At 41.0% G+C, this 24,775-nt stretch overlaps 1 protein-coding gene across 2 annotated transcripts in view; it reads right to left on the bottom strand.

Annotated features, from left to right (window-relative positions):
- The window catches only part of RASGEF1A (RasGEF domain family member 1A), a 304,991-nt gene that overhangs the window by 92,189 nt on the left and 188,027 nt on the right, over nucleotides 1-24,775 (bottom strand). For both annotated transcript variants that reach the window (XM_020802292.3, XM_020802294.3), the window contains exon 2: nucleotides 16,398-16,512. In XM_020802292.3, the coding sequence (XP_020657951.3) occupies nucleotides 16,398-16,439 (42 nt within the window). In that variant the 5' untranslated portion in view covers nucleotides 16,440-16,512. The remainder of the gene's footprint in view (nucleotides 1-16,397; nucleotides 16,513-24,775) is intronic.

The raw sequence follows: 24,775 nt of genomic DNA, 5'->3' as shown, positions 1-24,775 counted from the left end.
GATATGATTTCAATGTTGTAATTTGTTTAGAATGGCTGCATTTGAGGCTTTGTCCTGTACCTGCCTGTCCTGGTTCTAGTGGACTCCCACAGCCACGCACTGTTCCTCCATACTTATGGCAAATCGGCCAGTTCTCCCAGGGTAGGGCTTCATTACTAGTCTTGTTTGAAATTAAGCACTGAGAGATACTTTAACAAAAAGCTTTTGCTCCTTCTCCTGCTCACAGTAATGCTGCATTTTCCTAACCCTTCCAAAATTCAGGAAAAACAAAAAACAAAACTAGGGACTACAATCACCTCAGGCTGGTTCTCTTGTTGTCACTTAGCATTCTACTCTAGGCTGTACCACTAAGCATAGCAAATGTATATCTCCCTTTGCTTTGAACAGATACCGACTGCATTGTTGTCTGCTTTCCCTTTCTTGTATGCTACAAAGAAAAAGGGAACTCACACAGAGGAACAAAACCAACACTGTCGTCTCGTGATGTCAGAGGAGTGGGCGTTATGCGTGGGTGGAGGAGGTGGGAAAGAGCGGGGGCGAGGTGCTGCAGGAGGCATTGCTAATATTTCCTAATGTGTGAACAGTTTGTGCCCACTCTAATCATCAAGTAGAAACTGGTGGGGCTGTGGGAGAGAAATGTACCATGAATTTATGGGGTGGGGGAGGATAAGTAATGAGGAATCTTTTGCTCTGTAAACTGTGCTAAATGATTTGCCAAATACGCTTGTATTCAAAAACTTTCTACTTTGGAGGAACTTAGTCCAGATCAGGTTGTCCCCTGATTTTTCCACAGTACTGTCACAGAGTTCCCAGTATGCCTATGATGATTGTGTGTATGTTCTGCTGTAGAAAGCTTGCATGAAAAGGGAACCAGATATGCAGCTGGGACTTGTCACCAATCCTTAGTAACCGACAGCATGCCTTAAAACTAGGGATGGGAAAAGCCATTAAGAGCAAGATGAGGAGTGCAGTTTCTCTCTCTCTCTTGTTTGCTGAAACTGGCTGAAATCTTGTTGCTTATTATGAACATTCATAACTTCCAGTTCATGAACCAGCAAATATGTAAATAGTTCCTGGGGTTGTTCTCAGGGTGTGTGTGTGTGTGTGTGTGTGTGTGTGCACATTGGTTTGATTAATGTGCATGTGCGCCTGAGATTCAATATGAGGATTTTTTTTAATTTGCTGGTTAGGCATGGACTGAAAGTTACAAATTTTCTTACACTAAGCAATAGGATTTCAGCACCGTCTTTGTGCAAAGCTAAAGCCTTTTGGTTGTTGTGGGTTTTTTGGGTTCTTTGGCCGTGTTCTGAAGGTTGTTCTTCCTAACGTTTCGCCAGTCTCTGTGGCCGGCATCTTCAGAGGACAGCACTCTGTGCTCTGGTCTCAGTGCTGTCCTCTGAAGATGCTGGCCACAGAGACTGGTGAAACGTTAGGAAGAACAACCTTCAGAACATGGCCAAAGAGCCCGAAAAACCCACAACAACCATTAGATCCCGGCCGTGAAAGCCTTCATAAATACACTAAAGCCTCTTCTCTTCAAGAAGCAAAAAACACAAACCCAGCAAGTGTCCAGTATCTTCTTCCTTGTTCAACAGACAACCATGCATCACACCCCTGGAGGTCATGTGGAGGGATCATTTATTTTTGCAGTTGGTCACAGCCCCTCACATATCATTTAACACCCCCAAACAGAAAAATGTTCCAAGTCTGGACATGGTCATCCAGTCAAGCTTTCATTTGTAGCCCTTAGAGGATCTGACAGAGGGCCTGTCCAGACTGGCCATTTTGGGTGGAGGGTGGGTTAAGCTACAAAGGGTCTGCTGAGGTGGGGGGGGAGGAGTGATGTGCCATTTGGTGTGCTCCTCCCTTTCCAATAGCTAATGACCCCTGTCTCCTGGTCAGCTATCAATTAAGTGCTTCCTGAGCGTCTGCGAAGGGTCTGGGAAAGTAAATGGACTTTTTATATTTCTCCTCTCTCTCCTGCTGTCCCTGTTCCATCTTCTCCCTTCCCCCCCACCTTGCTTCCCTTCTCTTTCTCTCCCCCCCCCCACACTTTCACTTGAAATCTGCAGCCACAATACTGAGGCTGCTGGAGGGTGCTTTCTCTCAATGAAATGGACCGTGCCAAAAAGAATGCATGCCCTACCACTGGGATAGAACAATGAACGACAACTCTTAAAGGAGAAGGATGGTTTGATCTAAATATAAACACAAGCAGATGCAGGGATGGGTGGATTCTGAGCAAAATATGCATAGACCATATCTATATGTTAGTGAGGACTCAAATAATTGAGTCCCAGACCTGTCTGATACGAACTTAATTCAGAAAACTAAAATATACGAAATATAAACAGATGTATATCTGGAAAATACTATGCAAAGAGTCCTAATGGTCTGAACTTGCTGCTGTGGCTGATTGTGACCACCCCACCCTTCTTCAAGGCCCCTCCTCACAACCCTTTCTCTTCCCTTGTTCTTTCTCTTCTTATCTACTATTTCTTGGGACACTGCCTTCCTTAAATGTGACCTCTGTAAAGGCCTTCTCAATTTTTCTTCTCTTGTGGCCCTCCCTTCTTTTACCTTTCTGTCATTCCACCGCACTGTCTTCTGCACTGTCCTGCCTCTTGGGTCCCTCTGTTTTCCAGACCATCTATGACATCACTGCTGCTCAGGTTTATGATGTCAGAACCCGCATCGGCTTAACTGTCTGTTCATTGCCTCATTTATTGGGAATCATCTGAGTAAAACCCATGAAGATTTCCTCATCCTCCTTCCAGAATAATAGTTTATGTAAACCCCATATTTCATACTTTATTTGATTGTACAACACTTCATGAAGAGCAGAGTGGTGTAAATTCTAATAATAATATTACAAAGAGCCTTAAGACATTTGACAAACAACTGGGCAATACATTTCTTTTTGTTTTTCAGGTGAGTGGAAATTGGGAGCGTTGTCACACGTTCAAGAACTGAAGAAATATGTTTATTTGCAGAAAAAAGTACTTGACCTAAGATGTTCGTTTAACTGAATACAGTTAGTATTAAGTTAACACACATAACTTAGTATTAAGAAAAGGTGAAAAATATCTATTACTGCAAGATGGAACTCTGAAAATGTGGTATGGCTGCTACTGAAAATAGCACTTCCATGGATCTTTTTTGTTACTCTTCCAGTGAAATCTATTCTCACAGAACACAGAACATCACAACACCACACATTTTCTTGACCAACTCCACTTCATTGACTGCCATCAACAAGGCCAGGAAAACTCAGAATCTGTTTCATGGTTCATGTTCTGCATGACTGTTCTGTGATGGCCCTGGTCCTTCCTGAAGGGGAGAACTCAGAAGATGGTGCTGGGGGGACTCCTGTTTGACACCCTCACTGTTGGCCTGTGAGGCCCCTCAAGGCTGTGTGTTGTTCCTTTTGCTGTTTAACATCTACATGAACCCACTAAGAGAGGACTCCAGAGTTTCAGGGTTTGGTGTACCTCCCCTTTCCATACAAATTTGAGGAAGCTATTGCAGCTCTAGATCAGTGTCTGCTGTCAGTAATGGATTGGATAAGGACAAATATAATCATGTGAAAAAGAAAGTACTTCCTCTTTGAATTCTATGGTTTTACGTATCAGGACATAATAAAAATAACCTGGTCCTTAGCAGGTCTGAAAATTAGGTAAATACAACCTCAGATGAACAACAACACATGCCATATATTATACTGTGACATTTATTTTACAAAAATAAAGTCAAAATGGAGAAGTCGTGTGAAAAGCCAAAAAATATTTTGGAAAAAATATAGCATACTGAACCATATAAATTGGTATCAGCAAAACCTAAAGAAATGATGTTAAATGTAGTTCACAGGTAGCACTTATGTCCTACCAAGCTACATAAAATTAATAGAGAGATACCAGAATTGAATTGGAGAAAGTGTTGTGGCCGTCAAGGAACATTAGAACACATGTAGTTAGATTGCCCCAAAGTAAAAGTATTCTGGTATGAAGTAATTAATTTGCTAGAAAAAAGTAACAAATTAAAATTAGTTCCAAATGAAACCTTATTATTATTCTCTCTATTTACCAGAGGAAATGAACATTTATCAAATAAGGAATTGGTGGCAACTCTTATAGGGGTAGCATTGAACGAAACTGTCTGATGCTGAAAGATGCTCAGGACCTGACTGCACAGGTATATGAATTAAATATGGGTGGTGGTGCTGATGGAGAAACTGACTAATTGAATCAGATTATACAGAGTGAAGATTTAAAAAGATAATTTTATGGAGATATGGTATCCCCTGTTGAAATCTGATATGGAATAAAAAAACCAAGTGGATAATGGGTTGGACTGCCAGTTATTCTAAGCAGCATTAGCTAGACATAAAAATGCAATAATGAGCTAAGGAAGAGACTATGTGAAAAAATAACGAGATTATATAAACAGTGTATATATATATGAAGACGTAAGAGTTTATGAACAATTATAAAATTTAATTTAAAAGACCCAAGCAAATACAGGTCATTGGCCTTCTATGATGGACTGCTAGTAGCTAGGGGCAGACATCTTTCTTTTGTTACATAACTAGGAGTGCAAAAACAAATTTTCATTTCATTTCTCAAGGAAATGGGACATACTTCCTGGACTGCACTTAGTTGGGTGGGACACCTCTTCTGCAAGATGATTCAACTATTGGATGGCCATTCTTACCTACAACTTTGTGACATCTCCTCCAACACTAGCATCACAACATTATTCCTTCTTACTGGCAGGCATTTCTGTTAGTGGGGGGGGTGGGAAAGGAGGTAAACTCTCATTTACCATTTAGAATGATGTCTTCAAAATGAGATGTGTTGCCTGGTAAACAATGTTTGGCTTGGCCACAGACTTTAGCATCCTCCTCAGCCGTTATATTCAGTTGGTGACTATGGGGTAGTGATAAACTTTTAGGGCCCTGTCCACACTGAATATTTTCCAACTTTTTTGCACCTGTGATATGTTGCTGTATTTTGGTACCATGTTTCCCTGAAAATAAGACAAGGTCTTATATTAATTTTTGCTCCAAAAATGCATTAGGGCTTATTTTCAGGGATTTTTTTCCTCATGTACAACAATCTACATTGATTCAAACACAGTCATGCCTTCTTCTCCTGCTTGCTGCACAATGGTGGAGGGCTGGGTTTCTCTTAACTGGGGCTTATTTTGGGGTAGGGCTTATATTATGAGCATCCTGAAAAATCATCCCAGGGCTTATTTTATTTATTTTTATATTTATTTTATTTGTACCCCACCCATCTTGTCCTACGACCACTCTAGGTGGCTTCCAATATGATATAACAGCAAATTTAAAAAAAACACAAGAATTATTACATAAAATATTTTCAGGTTAGTTCTTATTTTCAGGGAACAGGGTAGTCACAAGAAGCACATGTCAACAATATTTCAAAGCCCTTTCCAGGTTTTTTCTTTCTTTCTTTTTCTTTTTACACTATTCCCAATGTATGTTTGTGTGTATTATTTTTCTTCTGCCCTGCTCCAGTGTATGATCTGGTAGCATGGGCTTCAGTACTGAGTTGATGCACACTGGTAAATGCTCTTTGTGCATGTGTGCCATTTGATGGCATTTCCTAAAGGGCTGATTTCTGCTGGTTAGTCTCTGTAGCATTCAGCCCTGCCCTCACCTGTCCGTCACAGCTGGGGAGTGGAACATCAGCCAATGAGGGGACGGAAGGTGGTGCTGAAGGGGGAGGAGCTGGTATATATAAAGGGGTGTATGAGGAAAGAGGGAAGATTAGATAGAGAGATTTTGTGAGAGTGAGTGATGAGTGTGTCTATGGGCCTGTGAGCCAAACAGTGAGGGAAGAATCTCTGTGTGTCAGTGAATGAGAGACCTTGATTAACTTCTTGTGATTTACTTACTTTATTTTGTTAAACCAATAAACAAGTTTAAGTTTTGAAGAAACACATGATTCAGTGATTTATTGGTATTGAAACAGCAATACCTGGTGGCAGCTACCTGAGAAGAAGAGTGAGCACTCCTGGAGGCCTGAGTTGGTAGAGGCTTCAACGTGCCCGCTACAGTCTCCACTCCTCCTCACCTGGTTGCCACCCTTGTTTAGATTTCTTGGGATATCAGCTGTTGCTGTGCTAACTGTATTTTTTTTAAAATCACATGTTGGAAGGGGAACTAATACAAAAATAAATAAATTGCAAACCAGTTGCAACAAAAACCTGAAGGTTAGAGAACGGGGAAAGGAGAAGAGAGTGAAGTAGTCAGGGGGAAAGCCAAGAATGTGACAGCTGGTCCTGCCTTTTTAAAATCACTTTTGCCCCATAGTACAAAAGTTGAAAAACCAAAAATGAAAAGGGAGCGAGTGAGAACATTGGGATAAGAGTGGCTGGCGGGTAAAATAAGAGGGAAAGCAATGAGGGGGTAGAACAGGTGGGAAGAAGACAGAAAAAAGACCTGCTGTTCCCGTGTTCTGTTTTTAAGGGGTTTTTTTGTGTCACACTTGTGCACCATAGCATAAAAGTGAAAAATAAAATTAAAAAAATTACACTGGAAAGCATTACAACAAAAAAAAAATTATGAAGGTTTGAGACTGGTGGGCTACATGTAAAACAAGGAGGGAAGGAAAGAGCATGAAAGAGGTGGGGAGAGGGTGGAGGGGATAGGCAAAAGGGGAGGATAATCTTTGTTCAGAGTGAGGCCTGAGTTATCAGTTCTGGGTGTGACTAAAGAAGCAGTGCTGGGAAAACCCACTGCCTACCAGTACCTCCAGCAACAAATTCCCATCCCATGTGAAACACCAGTGATAGGATGATCCCTTCAAATCTCCAACAAAAATTTTACCAGATCAGCCTGGAGAAGCCCCAGAGCAAGTGAGGACAACAGCACAGTGAAGATATGTGCACCAAATATTTGGTATCACAGGGATTTTGTAAGGTTAGTTGGGGCATGAACACTGCCTTGAGATCCTCAAGAGAAAGATGGGGTACAAGACAAACAAAACCAGTTTAACTAACTGATTGATCATTGTATAATTTGTTGCTTAGGAATATAGGAGTCCTGCTGGATCAAGTCAGAGGCCTATCTAATAAAGTATTTTCTTTACAGAGTGTCTAAATATATACCTATAAGAACTATACAAAGAGGACATGAGTGCAGCAGTACCCTCCCTTCAGAAAGATAAAAGTAAAGTCAGCTTCTTCGATCTACATTTAGGAGGGAGGACTGTGGATGTGCTGGAGAAGAGCAATAAAATATAATTAAAAGTCAAGACTGATAGAGCCTATGAAGTGGGGAGAACTTGCCTTTCCACATTCAGTCTCACTTAAAAGCCTTTCCTACTCTCCCAGTCAGCATCATTTTTATTTTTTAATTTTTTTCTCCCTATCAATAGCAGCGTGAAGAGGAACCTATTTGAAATAATTAAGTGATTTGCATCAGCAACCAATTTTACTTTACATAAATTTAATGATTTGACTGTTGTCGTTCTGCACCGTCAAGTTATAATAGGACTTTCCAGGTAAATGAAATATTCAAGGAGAAGTTTTACCAGTGCCATCACCGCATGAATTTACATGAACAGGGATTTTCCTTCTACTGCACATTTAGGTAATACAGGATACCAGCCTCTGTCTTAAATCCAGTAAGTAAGTCACAACTAGAGTTGCCCATTGAATCCGCGGTGAGTCAACTCTTCTGTTAAGTTCCACCGATTCAATACTCTAGCTGCAACTTACTACTGGATTTCAGCCACTGTGTGACAAAAAGACTGTGTGCAACATACAATCCTGCATTGTGGCTCACACTGTAGAATCCACTATTTACTCATCAAAAGAACTAGACTTGTATTTCCCACTCCTTCCCTACTGGACTAATCAAAGTATTAAGGGGACCTTTTGCACTGGGAAAATGACCAGACGATAATCAGAATAGCTTGAACATATCCTCTTAGTGATACATATCCAGTTTGAAGCCCTCAGTTTCTTTCTGAAAGTAAAACAAACAAATACCACAGAGCCATTTAATCCTTGCTTTATTACTTTATGTGTGATTTGGCCCCTAAACAACAGATAGAATGATAATTTGACAGACAAAATCCACCGACAAGGGGCACATGGCCTAAAGAAAAAACAGACATGAAACACCATTTTATTTTTATCATGTTTGTGTCTAGGATTTGTCTACGCATTTTCTCTCCTGTTATTTCTCAGACCTCTGATCCATGTATCCAAACTTTAAAACATAACATTGAAAAGACAGCATTGTAAACACAGCCTTGGAAGAATCCTCTGCTATTCAGGGTTTTCTGCATTGTATATTCAAACCACTTTGAAAACGGTATCGTTTTGCCGGGCATTGTTTCCTTCTAAGAAATAGAATTGCTTTTGTTGGTGATTATGGTAAAATTTTCTCCCTAAGAAGACTCAGCCTTTCACTATATCACATTTCCCTGATTTTCTTGGTGGTCATGATGCCAAGCAAATTAGTTTGAAACTGCTCAACATTTGTATTCCTGCCCTTTTTTCATGAATAAAATCTTAGACAACTAAGAAGGGCCCTACAGTTATGTGGACTTCCCTAAATCTCAAAGACTAAATCTTCGTTAATCCAAACAAAAATGTTTGTTTCAGTTTCAAGTCTGGTCTTGTGATTAACCCAAAGTACAGTTTAGGAACCATACTATTGGTTTTGAATGTATTTATACTGGAACAACAAATGTAGCATGGGGGATGCAGGAGAGGAAACCATGATGCCCACAAATTTCCACTATGCAATTATCATGTAAGGAAACTCATGAGGCTAAGAGGATCTCCAGACTTCACTCTTTAAGAGCTGTGAGATGAAATAAGACTTTCTTGACAATCCATTTCCTTTGTGGCTAATTAGGTGTGTCACTGATTCTATGGGTTGAAGCAGGAAGCTCTTAGATACAGTAGCTACGTAGAGAGTTCGTACAGATTGTATGTGTCTTTAGTCAGACCTCATAAAGTTTCTTGGATACTGAAGAGAACTGAGAAGTGCAATATAAGCCCTTAAAACTGGCAAAATGATGTCCATTAGTTCTAGCAGAAATACCAGAAGCCTGGAGCTCTGCTTTAGCCATGGGCTAGATCACATGTCAATTGTTTATTTCATCCATTTACAATGTTATCCTTCCTAGCTTCCAGAATTTCAGTGCTATGTGCCTGAGACATCAAATATGAAAATCAAGCCAAAATATCTACTGATTGATGGATTACAAAACAAAGACAAGCTGATCTGCCAAATGTAGATGGAGGAAACCTCGTGTTAGAAGAAACAGATGTCCAGTTTTACTCTTTTTAGAGTAAAACTGCATTGTTTCTAGAGAAAGAATCAGTGATGCCTGAAGTCAATAATAGAGCAATACTGTAGATAAGTACATTATCATCTGCTTCCTGCACTTGAGGGTCAAATCCTGAAGCACACAACTTGCTACAATGACCTCAAGGAATTTTGATTGTGGAACAAACTATTGTGGCCCAGATTCAGATAGATACGCAGTACTCCTGTCATAGTCTCATTATTATTTTTTAACAACTTGCAAAATGAAGCAAGAAGAAAACTAATGTGATTGCCACCTTCTCCTGATTCAATTTCTTTATTGTTTTGTTGACTGTTGCTTATACCAGATCTTAAGAGTCTCCACTTCTATTGTTCATCAGACTCTCTAGGACACTATTATTATGGCTAAAATCCTATTGGTTAGCGAAGTTGGCCTTGGCTAGAATAGGCCTATTGAATCAATGTTATTTATGCAGGAGTTGACTCACCAAAGTCCCACTGATTCCATGGGCCTGCTCTGTTTCTGACTCCCTATACAAAGCAACAAGATTTCAGCCTCTATTTCTTGTTTAGGATCTGTTTGGCTTGCTAATTTTTCCATGTACTTTTAAACTATTATTAATGGTGAAATATGCTTTGAGATGGCAGATAGTCATACTGATATTGCACAGCAGACAAGATATTATGAGAAGTTATTCTAAAAAAATGATTAGTTTTTAGGGTGGCCACATTACCACTTTAGCCAGTCACCCCCAGATTTTAGCGGTGCCACCTTGTGCCTCTTTGGATATTCAACTGACACAGATTCCAAGCTTTCACATTTAAAAATGCTCTCTAGCGCTTATAAAACTAGACATATAAGGCAACATATGGAGTCATTGCTTTCACTTCTTTGTTCTTCCACCAGTGCCACCAGTTCACACTTGCTGAATGTGTACTTCTGTGTTGTCTGCAACCAGAAAGACAAACACTGCCCATACTTTGCAGGTCACCACCAAAGAAGTATCTCTTCCCTCCATAATCTCTGTTATCTTTTTTTACTTTCCTCTGTTTGTCTATGAGTGCCCTTTCCTTTGCCTTGTCTGACTTGAGAGATGCTGAGAAAGTCTACAAATATATAACTATATCCAGAAACAAAAAAACATTTATTAGGCATCTCCGCTGCTAGACTCCAATTAGCACTTCCTGGGATCTTATTCCTCTGCTCGGCTCTATTAGGAGTCAGCAAACAGAAAGGGAATACTAGGAAAGTCTACCAGTATATAACTATATCCATAAACAAGCCTTTCTATGTGATCAGACAGAGAGTAAAGCTATCCACCGGAACCCAGAACTATGTGAATCAAAGACAACTGGGCAAATGTTTCTGCCTGTAAAAGAGTGACTGGAAAACAGGCAACCTATGACAATGATGTTGACTGGGCCATTTTAGTTGTAGAACAAGGAAAGAACTTCTGTGTTTTGCCTCTTACTGATTATCCTGTTTTGGCTAATATATCCAATATGCACCTCTGAACACCTTGTTTTCTTCCTTGATTTTTACAGTTTACTCTCACTTTCTCCTGCATTTTCCCCTCTGCAAATCAGATGACAGAGTGTAACTCATAGAGGATTTCTGTGGTATTTTCAGGAATCTGTAGGCGTTTATTGCAGATCTTTCTCTCTTTTTTGCCATCACTAAAAAGTGATAGCAAAAATTGACACACATCTCATAAGATTATCACCAAAAGTCCAATGTGTGGGGCCAAATCTCTTTATTTATTAATGTAATAATAAATATGTAGTTCCCTTCATGCCATTTTATTCTGAAAATGACCCAGTAAGTTTGGCTTGGCTGAGAAGTACTTAACAGGCCCTGGCATAACAGGTGAACTTTGTGACTAAGCAGGGATTTGAAAATGCATTTTCCTGTTTGAAATCCAACACACTAACCATTAACAATATCCAATAGCTCTGTGGTTATGGTATCAGTGATTTCAAGGCTAACGTGTATTGATTTTCTTTTTTAAAAAATGCAGCAGTTAATGTGTTTAATATACATCATACACAGAAACCCTACAGTAATTAGCATTGTATGGATTTGGAGAACTGGAATTTTACTTTCAGAATAAAAAGATCTTGAAAAACAGCATATACAAAAATAGCTGTATACATGGATTCAAGAGAGCTAAAACATCCACATCCTACTGTACTTACTTAGTTCCTTTCCTTTCATGCATTCATGTCTTAGAGCCTGATCTCATGAATATTTAGTAAACAATAAGGCTGTTTCAAAAAGCTAAGTAATGGAGATTTGGGCCAAAGCAGATGCGGAATTAAATCCATCATGACTGAGGAAGAAGCAATTAACTGTCTGCATAGTAGTCTGGATGAAACACACACACACCCGAACCTGCTATTTTTTTTTTTTAATCTGATAGCTTCCATGTCTTGGGCTTGCCATCACAGCTTGCTTGGAACTTAGTCTTTAATTAGGGCATGTTTCTTCTAGTCCGTTGGCCTATTCTTGTCTGTGTGAAGTTATATCCAAACCACAAAGGGTCCAGGTCACCTTCCCCAAACTCTACTCCAGTAAACTGCAAGAGAGTGACAGAGAAGAATCTCTACTGTTTTCTCTGATCACTGACTGGAAATAAGCACAGGGATTCTTCCATGCTTTCCTTCTCAGTCAGAAAGGAGAACACCATGCAAAACTGGCCTCTCTCAGTCATTGATATACTGTATAAGAATCAGGCTGAAATGGCTGCAGCATGTGTGTATGGTAGAGATGCGACCCCCCTCATTATGGTTGCCAAGTCAGCATTATATCAGTTCCTCAGTTTTCAGAGTCAAATCCTGAGTCCTAGAGTACAGCTGCCATATATCCAATTCGGTGAAGTTTTACTTAAATTTCTGACATACCACTTAATGTCCATTAAGTCCATTAGCTGGAACAAATTCTAAGTTTCATTTAAAAAAATGATTCTCTAGTCCTTATAGAACTGGAGCTATGAAGCAAGACATGTAGCCAGTCTTCTGGCTGATTATTCTAAATTAATAAGTAAAGCCGTCTACAATCTGACAGGATTCTGTAGATGAATAAACTAAAATCTTATTTTCTCATGGCTGAATGTTGCAACTGTGGGAAAGTCGAGCCTAGCTAGTTCGTAGATTGCTGGAATCTTTCTGCAGATTGCTCTAGGAACAGGGCACAAAAAGCAATGAAACCTTAAGAATGAATGCTGGCTGAGGAAATTACAAGAACTGTAACCTTAAAAAGGAACGTTTCCAAGTTCTAGTGTTATGCTTCTTGTTTGGCTTACAGAAAACAACGTTCCATTTTATACTTGAAAGCTGGATGAGAGCTTAGTTGGTGACTACTTTGAGGAAAAGAGGAGTTAAGAAAAACAAGAAGAGATGTAGAAGAGGAAGAACAGGATGCATTAAAAAATGACAGTAATTAGTAGTGGTGGGGTTAAGTAAGGATAATTTTTGAGGAAGCTTCCATCTTCAATCCAATGGTGCATCTAGAGTGTAAGGATCAATGGCAGGTTCTGTCACTGACCAGGAGATGCCCAAAGGTGTTCACAGCCCTTACTTTCCGTAGGGACGTTCCTTCTGTTTGTCCCATGAGGTGTCCTGAAGTCATGAGAAGGAATCCCAAAATCTGGGGTGGAAGCACTCTATTCCTTGAGATTTCAAGGCCAAAGGTAGACCTGGACAATGAACTCCACATTCAGAATGGTTCCTTGTGGTCTATTTACAAGAAACACTGGTTGGTGTGGTTTTTGTTTCTGTTTTGACTCTAGAGGGGAGACCTGGGGGATTTTGGTAACAGCAAGCTGGCTGTGCCGAAAACACAAAACAAAGCAAAAACCACCAGTGGGAGGGAAGGAGAAGCTGCCCTTGCCAATGATAACAGGGTCCTTGGCAGAAGTGGGCTTTTCCCACCCTTTTCAGCTGGGTGGATTCCTTCTTCCCGCCCTCCAACAGATGATTGTTGAAACTGCATCTCTTCAGGGCAGAAGAGAAGGAAAGGGAAAAGGGGGAGGGAGAGAAAGAGAAATAGAGAATAAGATTTCTCAGTTAATTTGTGTAGGGGGAGAAAGACAGGGGCAGAAAGGAGGAACATCTAGAAAGAGGAAAAAGAACCAGACAGAGATTGAGGGACTGAAAGGAGGTCAGGGAGAGAAATAGCAGAATGAGAAAGAAAGCAGATCTACCTGGGCACATAAGCCACCCTGTGATACATTGACTTTTTATTACGTTGGGTAAGTATGGAGTAATGATAGCAGTATGCACAGTGATAGCAGATAAGAGGGTTAAAAGAAGGAACAAAGCAAATAGAAAAAAGAAAACAGGAAGATGTTGCAGGGTACCCTCTGAAAAACAAGCAGATAAAAACCAGCCTTCAAGGCTGCCACAAATGACACTTGAGTGAAATGTCCATTTTTCTTTGCTCTCAGTGGTTACGGTATCTAGCTGTGGAGCCAGAGGTTGGAAGTTCAATTCCACACTGTGGCCCCTGTGAGTAGAGCCAGTATATGTGGCCTTGGGCAAACTACACGGTCCCTTCTGCTTCCAGAAGAAGGGAAGGTATACTTTTGAGTATACCTAGAAAACTCTGAAAAGGGTCACCATAAGTCAGAATTGACTTGAGGCACATGATGATGATGAAGAGCAACAAATAGGAAAGGATTCTGAGGAGAGCAACAGCAACAGATTAGAGTTTGGGATGTCACATTATTATTTTTTTAAAAACCTGATGTGTCTGGGTGTGCTTTGCTGAGAGGAAGAACATATAAGGGGAAATATAATAATAGTTTTCAAATGTCTAAAATGCTGCCTTGGGGAAAAAAGACTGTAGAATGGCTTCTTGGGCCTAGGCATCACTGTAGTAAAGCAGATCTCAGTCAGAGAGACTTTTAGTAATGCAGAGCTTTATAATTATTATAAAAACAAATGAACGTAATGACATTCTGGAGCCATCCTTAAGTAAGCAGCAATGTGATGATGCTCTGGGTTCTGGAGCATCCTCTTACAATTACTCATTTAAGGATGACTTCAGCATATAATTACATTCATTTATAAAAGTAATATACCATGCATCTCAGGGAGTGGACTCTCTTAAATTCATGGAAGTTCTCTCTCTCTCTCTCTCTCTCTCTCTCTCTCTCTCACACACACACACACACACACACACACACACACACACACACAGCCTGCGTACATCACACACAACATATATCTCTACCTATATCTATCTTTATAAATATGTTGCTTCAAGGCACTGCAAGATCTGTTTTTCAGTTTCACATGCCTTATTTCAACTGCCTTTCAAATCTCCATAAAGATGTGTGGCAACATTATTTTTATAGACTCCTTCCCTCCTCTGTATGTCTCACACTGACAGCAGCAGCAAACATAAGCTCTACAAGTTTTAATTCATTTCTTTTATTGCACATCTCAAGTTTTAGCCAATTCATTTTTTAAAAAATTAAAAACATAACACACAGAAACAGTTATTACATATCTTGCACATTAAGAGGAACAGATGATATCATACAATTAACACATCTCTCCATCTGGTCAGCATGGAAGCTCAGGGGGATCACTGAAGGAATCTGTATGATTGTTAAAATGCTGAATAAAATGGAGCCAAGTTTTACAAATTTTATCTGTGTTGGGATTCTGGTTAATTGATGAATGAACATCTGGATCATTTGGATACAAGTTGGTGCTTATCACTTGGTGGCTCCTTTGATTCTGGTGTATTATTATAATAGGAAAGATTTTTTTTTTATTCTTTTCTTTCCTTTTTTGGACGAAGGCTTGTAGATGTTATGCAGAAGCTGAAGATTCTACTTCCATTCCTTGAGAGTGAGTCTCTGGTCACAAACTGAATAAACTGACAGTCTTCTTCTTGACTGTCCATCAGACTGAGTCTTAGTATACTTTGAAGATGGGACACCTTTGATTTTGAGAGTGTAAGTTATAGGAGACTGATAGCACATTATTAGAACCTGAAAGCATTTTAATTTATCATCTAAATCAGGGGCCCCCAACCCCCAGTCCGTGGCCCCGTGACGGTCCGTGGCCTGGGCTGGACCGGGCCGCGGAGACAGATCTCCTACCCACCCTGCATGCACTTCCACCCCCTGCACAGCCCCTTTCCGCAAGGGTGCGAGTGTGTGCATGTGTGCAAGTGCCCCTCACCCCTTTGCGAGTGTGCACAAGTGTCCCCTGAACACTGTTCTTCCCTTTGCGCCTGTGTGAGTGCGCACCCACTCCTTCACGCATGCATGTAAGTGTGTGCGCCCCTGCACGAGTCCACTCCTTCACACATATGCACGAGTGCAGAGGGGTGCCCTGCCTTCCCCAACTGATCCATGAAGTTAAAAAGGTATGGGACCACTGATCTAAGTGATACCTTCTGAGTTTCATGCTTGAGCAAATTAAGCCTGTGTTTATTTTCCAATGTCCAATCTCAAAAGTGAGCTAATATGCAAACTATGGGAAACAAAGAAAGCTTGGACCATGACAATTAGATATCTTTCAGCATTCAGGGAATTTTAAGTTCTGACAATATGTTATCTGTAATGGATGGTATGACCCAAAGCAGACTATGATTAGTCCACATCTGAGATTCTCTGCCTCCAAAAGGCCCATCCAAGATATCTGAAAATAGGGTATGGCCAAAATACTGGCATAACACTATCAAATGTAGACACAACAAACGTTTATTGAAGAAGAAATTGTCCTTTCGGGCATCCCATGTAATTATTCATATAAGCTTTCACAATGAACGTTGCCAGATTTGTTACATAAGCACATGCATTTCTTCCACTGGAACTGAGCAAACACGATTAAGTAAGTGCCAGTTGTCACCCTTCATATTTCTATTTTCAAAATGGAAAAACAAACGTTTGGAACACTGTGCTTGTTAGATTTTTCTTTTAGATCACCTGTGGACATACATTTGAATGCTGTGAAAATTAAAATCGGGGTGTTTTTGTTTTTGTTTTGTTTTGTTTTTGAGCCACAGTTCTCAGCTACAGACAAAGATAGGCAAAGGAGCCGCAAGTACACAAGATGAAAAACTTACTTTACATTTCTTTACAGCAGCATTACACGGTGGTTCTGCCATCCAGACCTTCCCAGGAGATGGACTTCCAGCTATTTCACTCTGCGTTTTTCGTCATCAGTCTTGCCACCTTCCCCTTTAAAACAAAATAGTCATGTACTGAACGGCTGTTATGATCATTCTGTTGTATGTCAAAACCTAGATACAAGGGTTTTGCTTTGAAAAATAAGTTTGGAAAATGCTGCAACAAGTGTAAGCAATTCACATTTTATCCAGCTGCAATTCTTAGCTGAAATACTGTGTTTGTATTTACTGTATAAGTTTTGTAGAACTCCCAATGAAGATTAATGGAATGTCATAAAATCCGATCAAGATAAGAACTGTCCAGGCCAGAGTTTTGAACATTTGAATAGTTTGTGTGTCTGTATTTCACTCAAGGTCTCACTGCTTCATTGGCTTGGTAATTCTAGTGGTACATAAACAAATGTGTGTGTTTTAGTCTAGGACACATCTGCCATTCATGTAGACATTTTTACTTCTGATGACTTGGTGCAGTACAATATCTTGTCTTAATTGGTACAAAATGTTAAAATGTGCAAAAATTGTAATTTTAGGACAAAAGATTATTGATGTAAATAATGAGACTAGTGGGGTTAAGGAAAATAACAAGAAGTCTAATTCTGGAAATTTAGAGCCAGCCAGTTTTCCTTTTAAAGAAACCATTTCCAGCAGCAAAAATGAAATGACAGAAATAGGCTGCTGTGGTTTCCAGCCAGGAGGGGAAAACTTTTGAGTTTACAAAGTGGAACAAATGGCATCTAATAGAATGAAATTCTACTTTTTTGAGTAAGTGGGAAGTTATAGTAGAAGTGGAAATGTCACAGGACTTTCGTTCTTCCTTCCTTATTCTAAGAACACCAAGGTTTTTCAAATCTTGTGACTTCATTTTCAGAACATTTATTTATTTATTTATATCCCACCTATCTGGTAAAATGACCACTCTAGGCGGCTTACAGCATCATAATACAATAATAAAATAATAACAGCAGCATTAAAAAAGAATTATTACAATCAATATTAAAAAAACATCAAGATGGGAAAAATGAAAAATGAACTACAAGGAGGAGAGAGGAAAATAAATATTAACTGGAGGGGAAGGCCTGCCTGAACATCCATGTTTTCAGTTGTTTCTTAAAAATACCCAGCGAGGGAGCCACGCGAATCTCTGGAGGTATGTTGTTCCAGAGGCGAGGCCCCACTGCCGAGAAGGCCCAGTTTCCCTGTTTTTTCCTTCCGGGCCTCCCTTGGCGTCAGGCTCCTCAACCTCACCTCCTGGCTCGCGCGGGTGACACAGGTAGAACTTGGTGGGAGTAAACGTTCCGCCAAATATCGAGGTCCTAAACCATTTAGGGCCTTATACGTGAGCATCAAAACTTTGAAGTCGACGCAGAACCGAATGGGCAGCCAATGCAATGCAGCCAGAATAGGAGAGATATGTTGGAATTTTCTCGCTCCCATCAGGAGTCTAGCTACCGCATTTTCTGCACCACCTGGAGTTTCCACGTCAACCTCAAAGGCAGCCCCACATAGAGTGCATTGCAGTGGTCTAATCTTGAGATTACAAGCGCGTGTACCAAGGTAGTGAGCGCCCCCACATCAAGATAGGGTCGCAGCCGGGCTATCTGCCAGAGATGAAAAAAGGCGGTGCGGACCACGGACACCACCTGAGTCTCCATGGTGAGCACCGGGTCCAGATGGATCCCCAGACTGCATACCCCACTCTTGGTAGCAAGGGGCACCCCCAAATGAGAGGGAGTCACCCAGCCCGCCAATGGTGGGAGCACCCACCCTCACCACCTCCGTCTTGTCCAGGTTCAGCCTTAGCCAATTTTCCTGCATCCATTGCAGTACGGTCCCCAGGCAGCGCTGGAGGGACAGGACGGTGTCACCTGCAGTTGGTGAAAAGGAGATGTAGAGCTGGGTGTCATCAGCATACTGATGACATGATGCCCCACACCCCCTGATGACCCCACCCAGCGGCCTCATATAGATATTAAACAGCATTGGGGAGATAATCGACCCCTGTGGAACCCCACAATTGAGACTCCACGGGGCTGAGACATTCTCCCCAAGCTGTACTCTCTGGGGATGGTCCTCCAAGAAGGAACGGAGCCAGGCCAGTGCCAGGCCACCAATTCCCAACTCAGAGAGCCTCCCCAGGAGGATACCGCGGTCAATGGTATCAAAGGCTGCCGAGATGTCGAGGAGGACCAACAGAGACATTTTACCCCTGTCAGCCTCCCTCAACAGGTCATCGTACAGGGTGACCAATGTCGTCTCTGTACCGGGGCGCGGCCTGAAGCCTGACTGAAATGGATCCAGGGCATCTGTTTCATCCAAGAGAGCCTGAAGCTGATCAGCCACCACCCTCTCCACCACTTTGCTAATGAAAGAAACATTGGCGATGGGCCTGTAGTTGCCAATTTTGTCTGCCGCCAAACTAGGTTTCTTTCTAATGGGCCTAATGAGTGTTTCCTTGAGGGCAGGAGGGACCCTGCCCTCAAGGAAAGACCCATTAATTATTGCCATGGCCCATTTTGTTGTTATAGGCCTGGCTGCTTTGATTAGCCAGGCCGGGCAAGGGTCAAGGGAGGATGTGGTGGCTCAACAGTGATCAAGAACCTTGGCCACAGAATCAGGCGTTACAGGCTGAAAGGAGTCGAAAATCACCGGGCAAGACGGAGCGGTGGACATGAGCCCCTAGCCTTGTCTCAACCATCTGTTTGATGGGTGAAAAGCTGGAAGGTCTGTCATGTCCTGCACAATATCCTCCTATACTACAGTACATGATTATCTGTAGATTCAGGCAAAAGGCTATTAGGACTGTTGGCAGGTCTCCCCTCCTTCAGGGAAATAATGCTTCTAGTTTCTTTTCCCACTGGAGGTCAATGACAGCAGATCGTTGCCATTCAGTCTCATGACTGCAAGTTTGGGTTGCTAAGTTATCTGCATCCCATTCCAAAAATGTAAGATGATATGTGTGTGTGTGTGTGTGTGGGCAGATGACTGGGATATCACAGGGAAGTATCTTGTGATCCTGCTGACCAGTTCTTTGTGATGTCACAGAAGCAAGACAAGGACAATTTTGGAGGGCAGCTGACATTACTTCTGGGCCTGCTGATTTGGGAAATAGGGACAGGGAGATTCAGGCGAAAGTGTGCAGAATCTGGATGAAACCCAGGCAAATCAGATAATGTGATGGGCTGGAGCCAAAGGAAAAGCATTTTTATTTTTATTTTTTGGTAAAATGCTCCTAGCAGCTCCAGCAGACACCACCATTCCCATTAGGGCTGCCATCAATAGCTCATGTAGAACAGATGCACAATCTATGAGGTTGTTTAAGATCTATGTCACTGACGCTGCTATGATTTAACTAAGGTTGTTGGTTTATTTCTTGGGCATGCACCTATGCACTGCTCTACGGAGCAAGAAGGCTCACAAGTCATGATGCTGGCATTCCCCTCCCTTCCATGCTCCAAGCAGTACAATGGGCAGAAGTGCATGTGCTCTCTGGTTTTCTTGCACAAACCTTCCCTTATGCCTAGGTTATTTGGCGCATGGATGTTGAGCAAGCACATCATGCACAAAAATACCTTCACACTATATCCATGAGTCTTGGCACTTGGCTGGGAATGAGCAGGCCTGGGTGTCCTGGTTTAAACACATACTGATATGAAAAAAATCCACTTTTCTTTTTCATCAGTGCTACTTGCCTTGAGGTTTATCTTTCTCTCTGGAGAAATGAGGAAGCATTGCAACTCCCTGAGAATTTTCCTAATTCCTGAGACCTGGTAAACTTAGCTGGCAGCAAAATATGCTAAATCTTCCCAATAGCCCTTCTTTACTGGGTACTTCATCTCTCATTTTTGTGAAGAATTTTTGTGGGAAGGGGGAACCGGAAAGACAACAGAAAGGTATCGGTTGGAGCCAGGTGCTTTTTCTTTTTGAATGCTTGTGGACCCATCCTCCCTTTTCATTTGCTTTCTTTAATAGTTTTGTAACAGGAAGGCTGAAAGATCCTAATGGATATTAGGGTAAACTAACTATTCCTAAATGCACAGGAACCTATTGAAAATATGGATATTCAAAAGGATGAAGGCATGGCAGTAACAGAACTCAGAAGATTAGGGTGTGGTACTCATAGTTTTGGGCAGTAAGATGTTACTGCCAGGAAAATGCACATAAATACTTTCTTTCTTTCTTCTAGTGGCGGATTCTGATCTTGCATATTGGAAACTGGTAAAAATAGAAAGGACAAAACCAAAGAAATACTTCCCTTGCCACTTAGGTCTGTCATCACGTCCCTTTCTGTCAACAGAATGATATAAAATGTAAACATTCCTGTCAAAATGCTTCAAACATTCCCTAAAATGTCTTTTAAAAGTAACATTTCCAGGTTCCTCAGTATAACTACTTACTTCCAGCTTCATTTTTGAGTTAATATGATATCAAACTGGTATCAATCTCCTGTGACTGAGCTGTGTAAATGCACTTGAGGAGGAGGCTCATACAATGCCTCCTCAATTTGTTTTCTTCCTTCTAGTATTTTCTTGTTTTATTTCACAGATGGCCACCTCAGTTTTATTTAAATACTGCCCAGCAGTATCCATAACTAATAGGAGCATTCATTTGTTGTGTTGTGTGTCATTAAGTCAGAACTGACTTATAGTGACCCTAAGGATCTGGCTGCAGAGCTGAAATCTGGGAGTCCAATGCCCCCAGTAGAAACCAATGGTAAAGCACTTCTGAGCACTTTCTGCTTAGAAAGCCCTGAAAAGGGTCACCATAAGTCAGAACTGACTTGACACTATGCAGTTATTATTAATAGGGCCTTCAAGGTAAGTGAGACATTTAAGGAGTGGTTTTACCAGTTCCACCTCTGAGGGAGTTTCCATGGCTGAGTGGGGATTCAAATCCAGATTTCCCGAGCCTTAATCCATCCCTCTAACCCTACACAACATTGGGTTATCGTCTGTTCAGTTGTTGCCTCCAATATGAACACACCAAACCTAGAATGGAATGTCTGCCCCCTCCCTTTCTGTTATCACTTTCTACATTTGGAAGTGATGTGTCGGCAGCACAGATGTTCCTGCACTCACACAGAAGATGCAGAAAGGTTGCTTCCACATGCTGAAAGGGATGACAGAACAGGGGAGAGGCTGGGTGCTCCTCTCTGAACCTACTGGGTGTGTCTGTGGAGAGAATGACTGAATACTCTTACAGGTGCAAGGACTCCCCCCCCTCTTAAAAAAGAAATCTCTCTTCATTAGTACAATACATTTCAGAGCTGATACAGAGCATGCTGTAGAAAATAGCTTCCTGTGGCAGGAGATTCCCCCAATTGTTCAGGAGAATTTAGGTGTACTTATCAGCAACCAGAAGTGAGGAGCAGGTTTTTGGAGCGGTGACAACTCATCTTCACACAATAACTCGTTTTACAAACCATTCTGAGAACATGCTGCCACGGGGAGACTTTCTGGGTTGCATTCCCATAGCGACGGTCATGTGTGTTCTGACACTTCAGGATTGGTGCCCCAGTCCTTTTCTTGAAATGGGAATTCACTTCTCTTAAGTTCATAATAGGCCCCAGGAGGGCTTCCAGAATGTAGTCCTTTATTAGATCACAACGGCAGGTATTGGAAGCAATGTGCCCATGGCAACTCAATCCCACGAGCAGCCAGCTTATCTCAAAGAGAAGCCCCATGTGGACATAACGATGATCTGTTTGTGTGAGATTACAGGGGATACTCTGACCTGCTATTTTTTCAAAGATAGGTTTTACCTCCTCATCAGACAGGTTTAGGAATACTCAGGAATTTTGTTCATTCTGTGTTGGGAGGGAGGGCTGCAGTTTTCCCAAATTCTGAAATATAATTTGCGACTTGAGAAACAGACCCAAAACGAAAATACAGATGGGTGTTTTAGGATAAAATGTATACATACATAAATGCATATTGTGCAATCTACAAAAATGTGTATTTCATGGTAAGATAAATATTAAAATACAAAATTTCGGGGGAAACGCATACACAATAACACAACGCAGCTATGGGACAGAGTTGACACATGAAAGTACACATGTAAAACTGAAATGGACTGGATAAGGTGGATCCATCCATCCCACCTACTGGTTTGTGGAAAACAACCACCACCACTACATATCTCTCTGTCCTGGTGCTAAAATTGCAGGTTTTGCAGTTGATGTTCATGAATGCAAAAGATAGTGTCAAGAGGAGGCTTCTTGTTACAATAATTGTTCCTGTGCCTTGGAAATGAGGGTCCTTTGGACCTGTAAATCAGTTATTTAATCTCCAATCCTAGCGAGCATTGACAATGCTTTTCTATTTTAATACTATGAATCAAAACAAGTGAATTGATGTTGCTATGGTTATGTTAGTTATTGACACATGGAATTCTCATATTAGTTCTGGGCTGTCATGCCTATGGAGGAAGCTGGAGTGAGACTCCTTCCCTATAACTGGACCATAGCAACAGTCAGTATTGTGCTACTTTAAGATGAACCCTTTAAGTGATGGAAAATGGATTCTCAGCAGATTCCCAAATACAGTCCCTTTATGCTAGATGATGGGATTATCTTTTCAATGGTTACACTGCTTATGCTCCCACAAATTACTGTCTGGAGTTTTCCAAAGTTAAGTGTTACAATGCAGGTTTGCCTCAGATTATGTGCACTTGGTGTGCTGCTTTTGTGTGTGTGTGTGTGTGTGTGTGTGTGTTTTGTTATTAGGTAAACAAGGGTGTTTGGGAGAACTCTGTGCTCACAGTTCAGTGAATTATGTTGTACAATCCTGATCTTCCAAAAATAGTTCAGTAGAATTTTATAGTTTGTTCTGTAGGTTGTCCCAAAATCTTGCTGACTGATAGTCTGGAGGATTTTGTTAGATAGTTTAAAATATTTCTGAATCACCTGGGTGGGTGGGAGGGATAGATAAATGCACTCAAGGTATTTTAGGTGCAATATTCCTATTTCTGTGTAGCTTTCTTGTAATGGTGATGGTTGCATTTCTATTGTACATAGAGGCTGAGATCCTGTTGCTTAGCATAGTTTCAATGTAACTTATGGAGGAGTCAATTGACCAAATCCCCATTGATTCAATTACCCTGCTCTAGTTGTGACTATGCTAAGCAACAGGATTACAGCCATCATGTTCAAAGCTCTTTGTTTGTATTATCTGAGTAATTGCAACAGCCCTGTTAAAACAGGTCCATATTGTTTTCCCCCACACAATCTATGAAGACAGAGCATGAAAGAGAAAGCGGTTTGCCTAATATCACTGTGGTATTAAAGTGGCATTAAATGGGGGGCTTTCCCAGATACAGCTTGGCCTTCTGGTTTCTGAAAAGAAATCCTTTGCCTGTGATGTGCTGTTCACATGCATTAGCAGTTTGGGTTTCTCTCCTTAACAATTAATGAAAAATGAACATTAGGGACTTTCTAAGGTAAACAGGGGAATTGACAAAAACAACAACAAGAAAAGGAGAGTTCCTTTTTTTGAGGCCTGTGTGGGATTTCCCAGAGTTGGAAAATATTTTACAGTGAATTTTATGCTCGAGAGACTATAAGCAGGGGATTTTCTGTTCAAAATCTCTTGGGTCTAATCTGAAAGTTAACCTACCTCATCTTCCTTCCTTCGTGAAATGTTTGCTGCCTACTAAACTGATTGTGATGCTTCTTTGTTTAGACAGAAGAACTGATAGTAGAATTAGGCATGGAGTAACTCTTGGGAAGAAGCTATACAATGTTAGCAGTAATTGTGTCCCTGTTAATATCTCACACACTGCAAGTGTCTATAAAATGCAGTGGAAACTCTGAAAGTCAACACAGGTTTCTATCAAAAGGGCATGTAGTGGGTTGCTGACAGGGTTAGACTGGGAATGGGTGAAAGTAGAACTCAGAAGTAAGATTTAATGAGGAACAAAGTTACTTCTACACATTGCTTATGGGGGTCATGAGACCATGACAGCAGTTTTTTTCATGAATTAGCACTATTTATGTGATACTTTTTCTTGCTCTAGGTTGGGAGCTGAAATATTTACTCTGGAGATTTTCATGGGAAAAATTTGTTTTGTTTTTGCTATTCTCAGAATCTTTTTAAAGGGATCCCCCCCCTCTCCAAAGGAACTAAAACAATGAGTGTAACAGTGACACAAAAATTGTATGTTCAGATATGTATAATGAGTTAATGTAACAGACTACTTTTAAAAAGTAACTGTCCAAGGTTTGGGAGGGAATGTGATGAAAAGGGATAAAATATGATCTTTTCCTATCTTCCCCATGAAGAAAATCTCAGGAGATTCCTTGATGAAATATCTACATT

The sequence above is a fragment of the Pogona vitticeps genome, chromosome 3 (assembly GCF_051106095.1).
Source record: "Pogona vitticeps strain Pit_001003342236 chromosome 3, PviZW2.1, whole genome shotgun sequence".
NCBI classification, from domain to species: Eukaryota; Metazoa; Chordata; class Lepidosauria; order Squamata; family Agamidae; genus Pogona; species Pogona vitticeps.
This window is presented reverse-complemented; position numbering and strand designations above follow the sequence as displayed.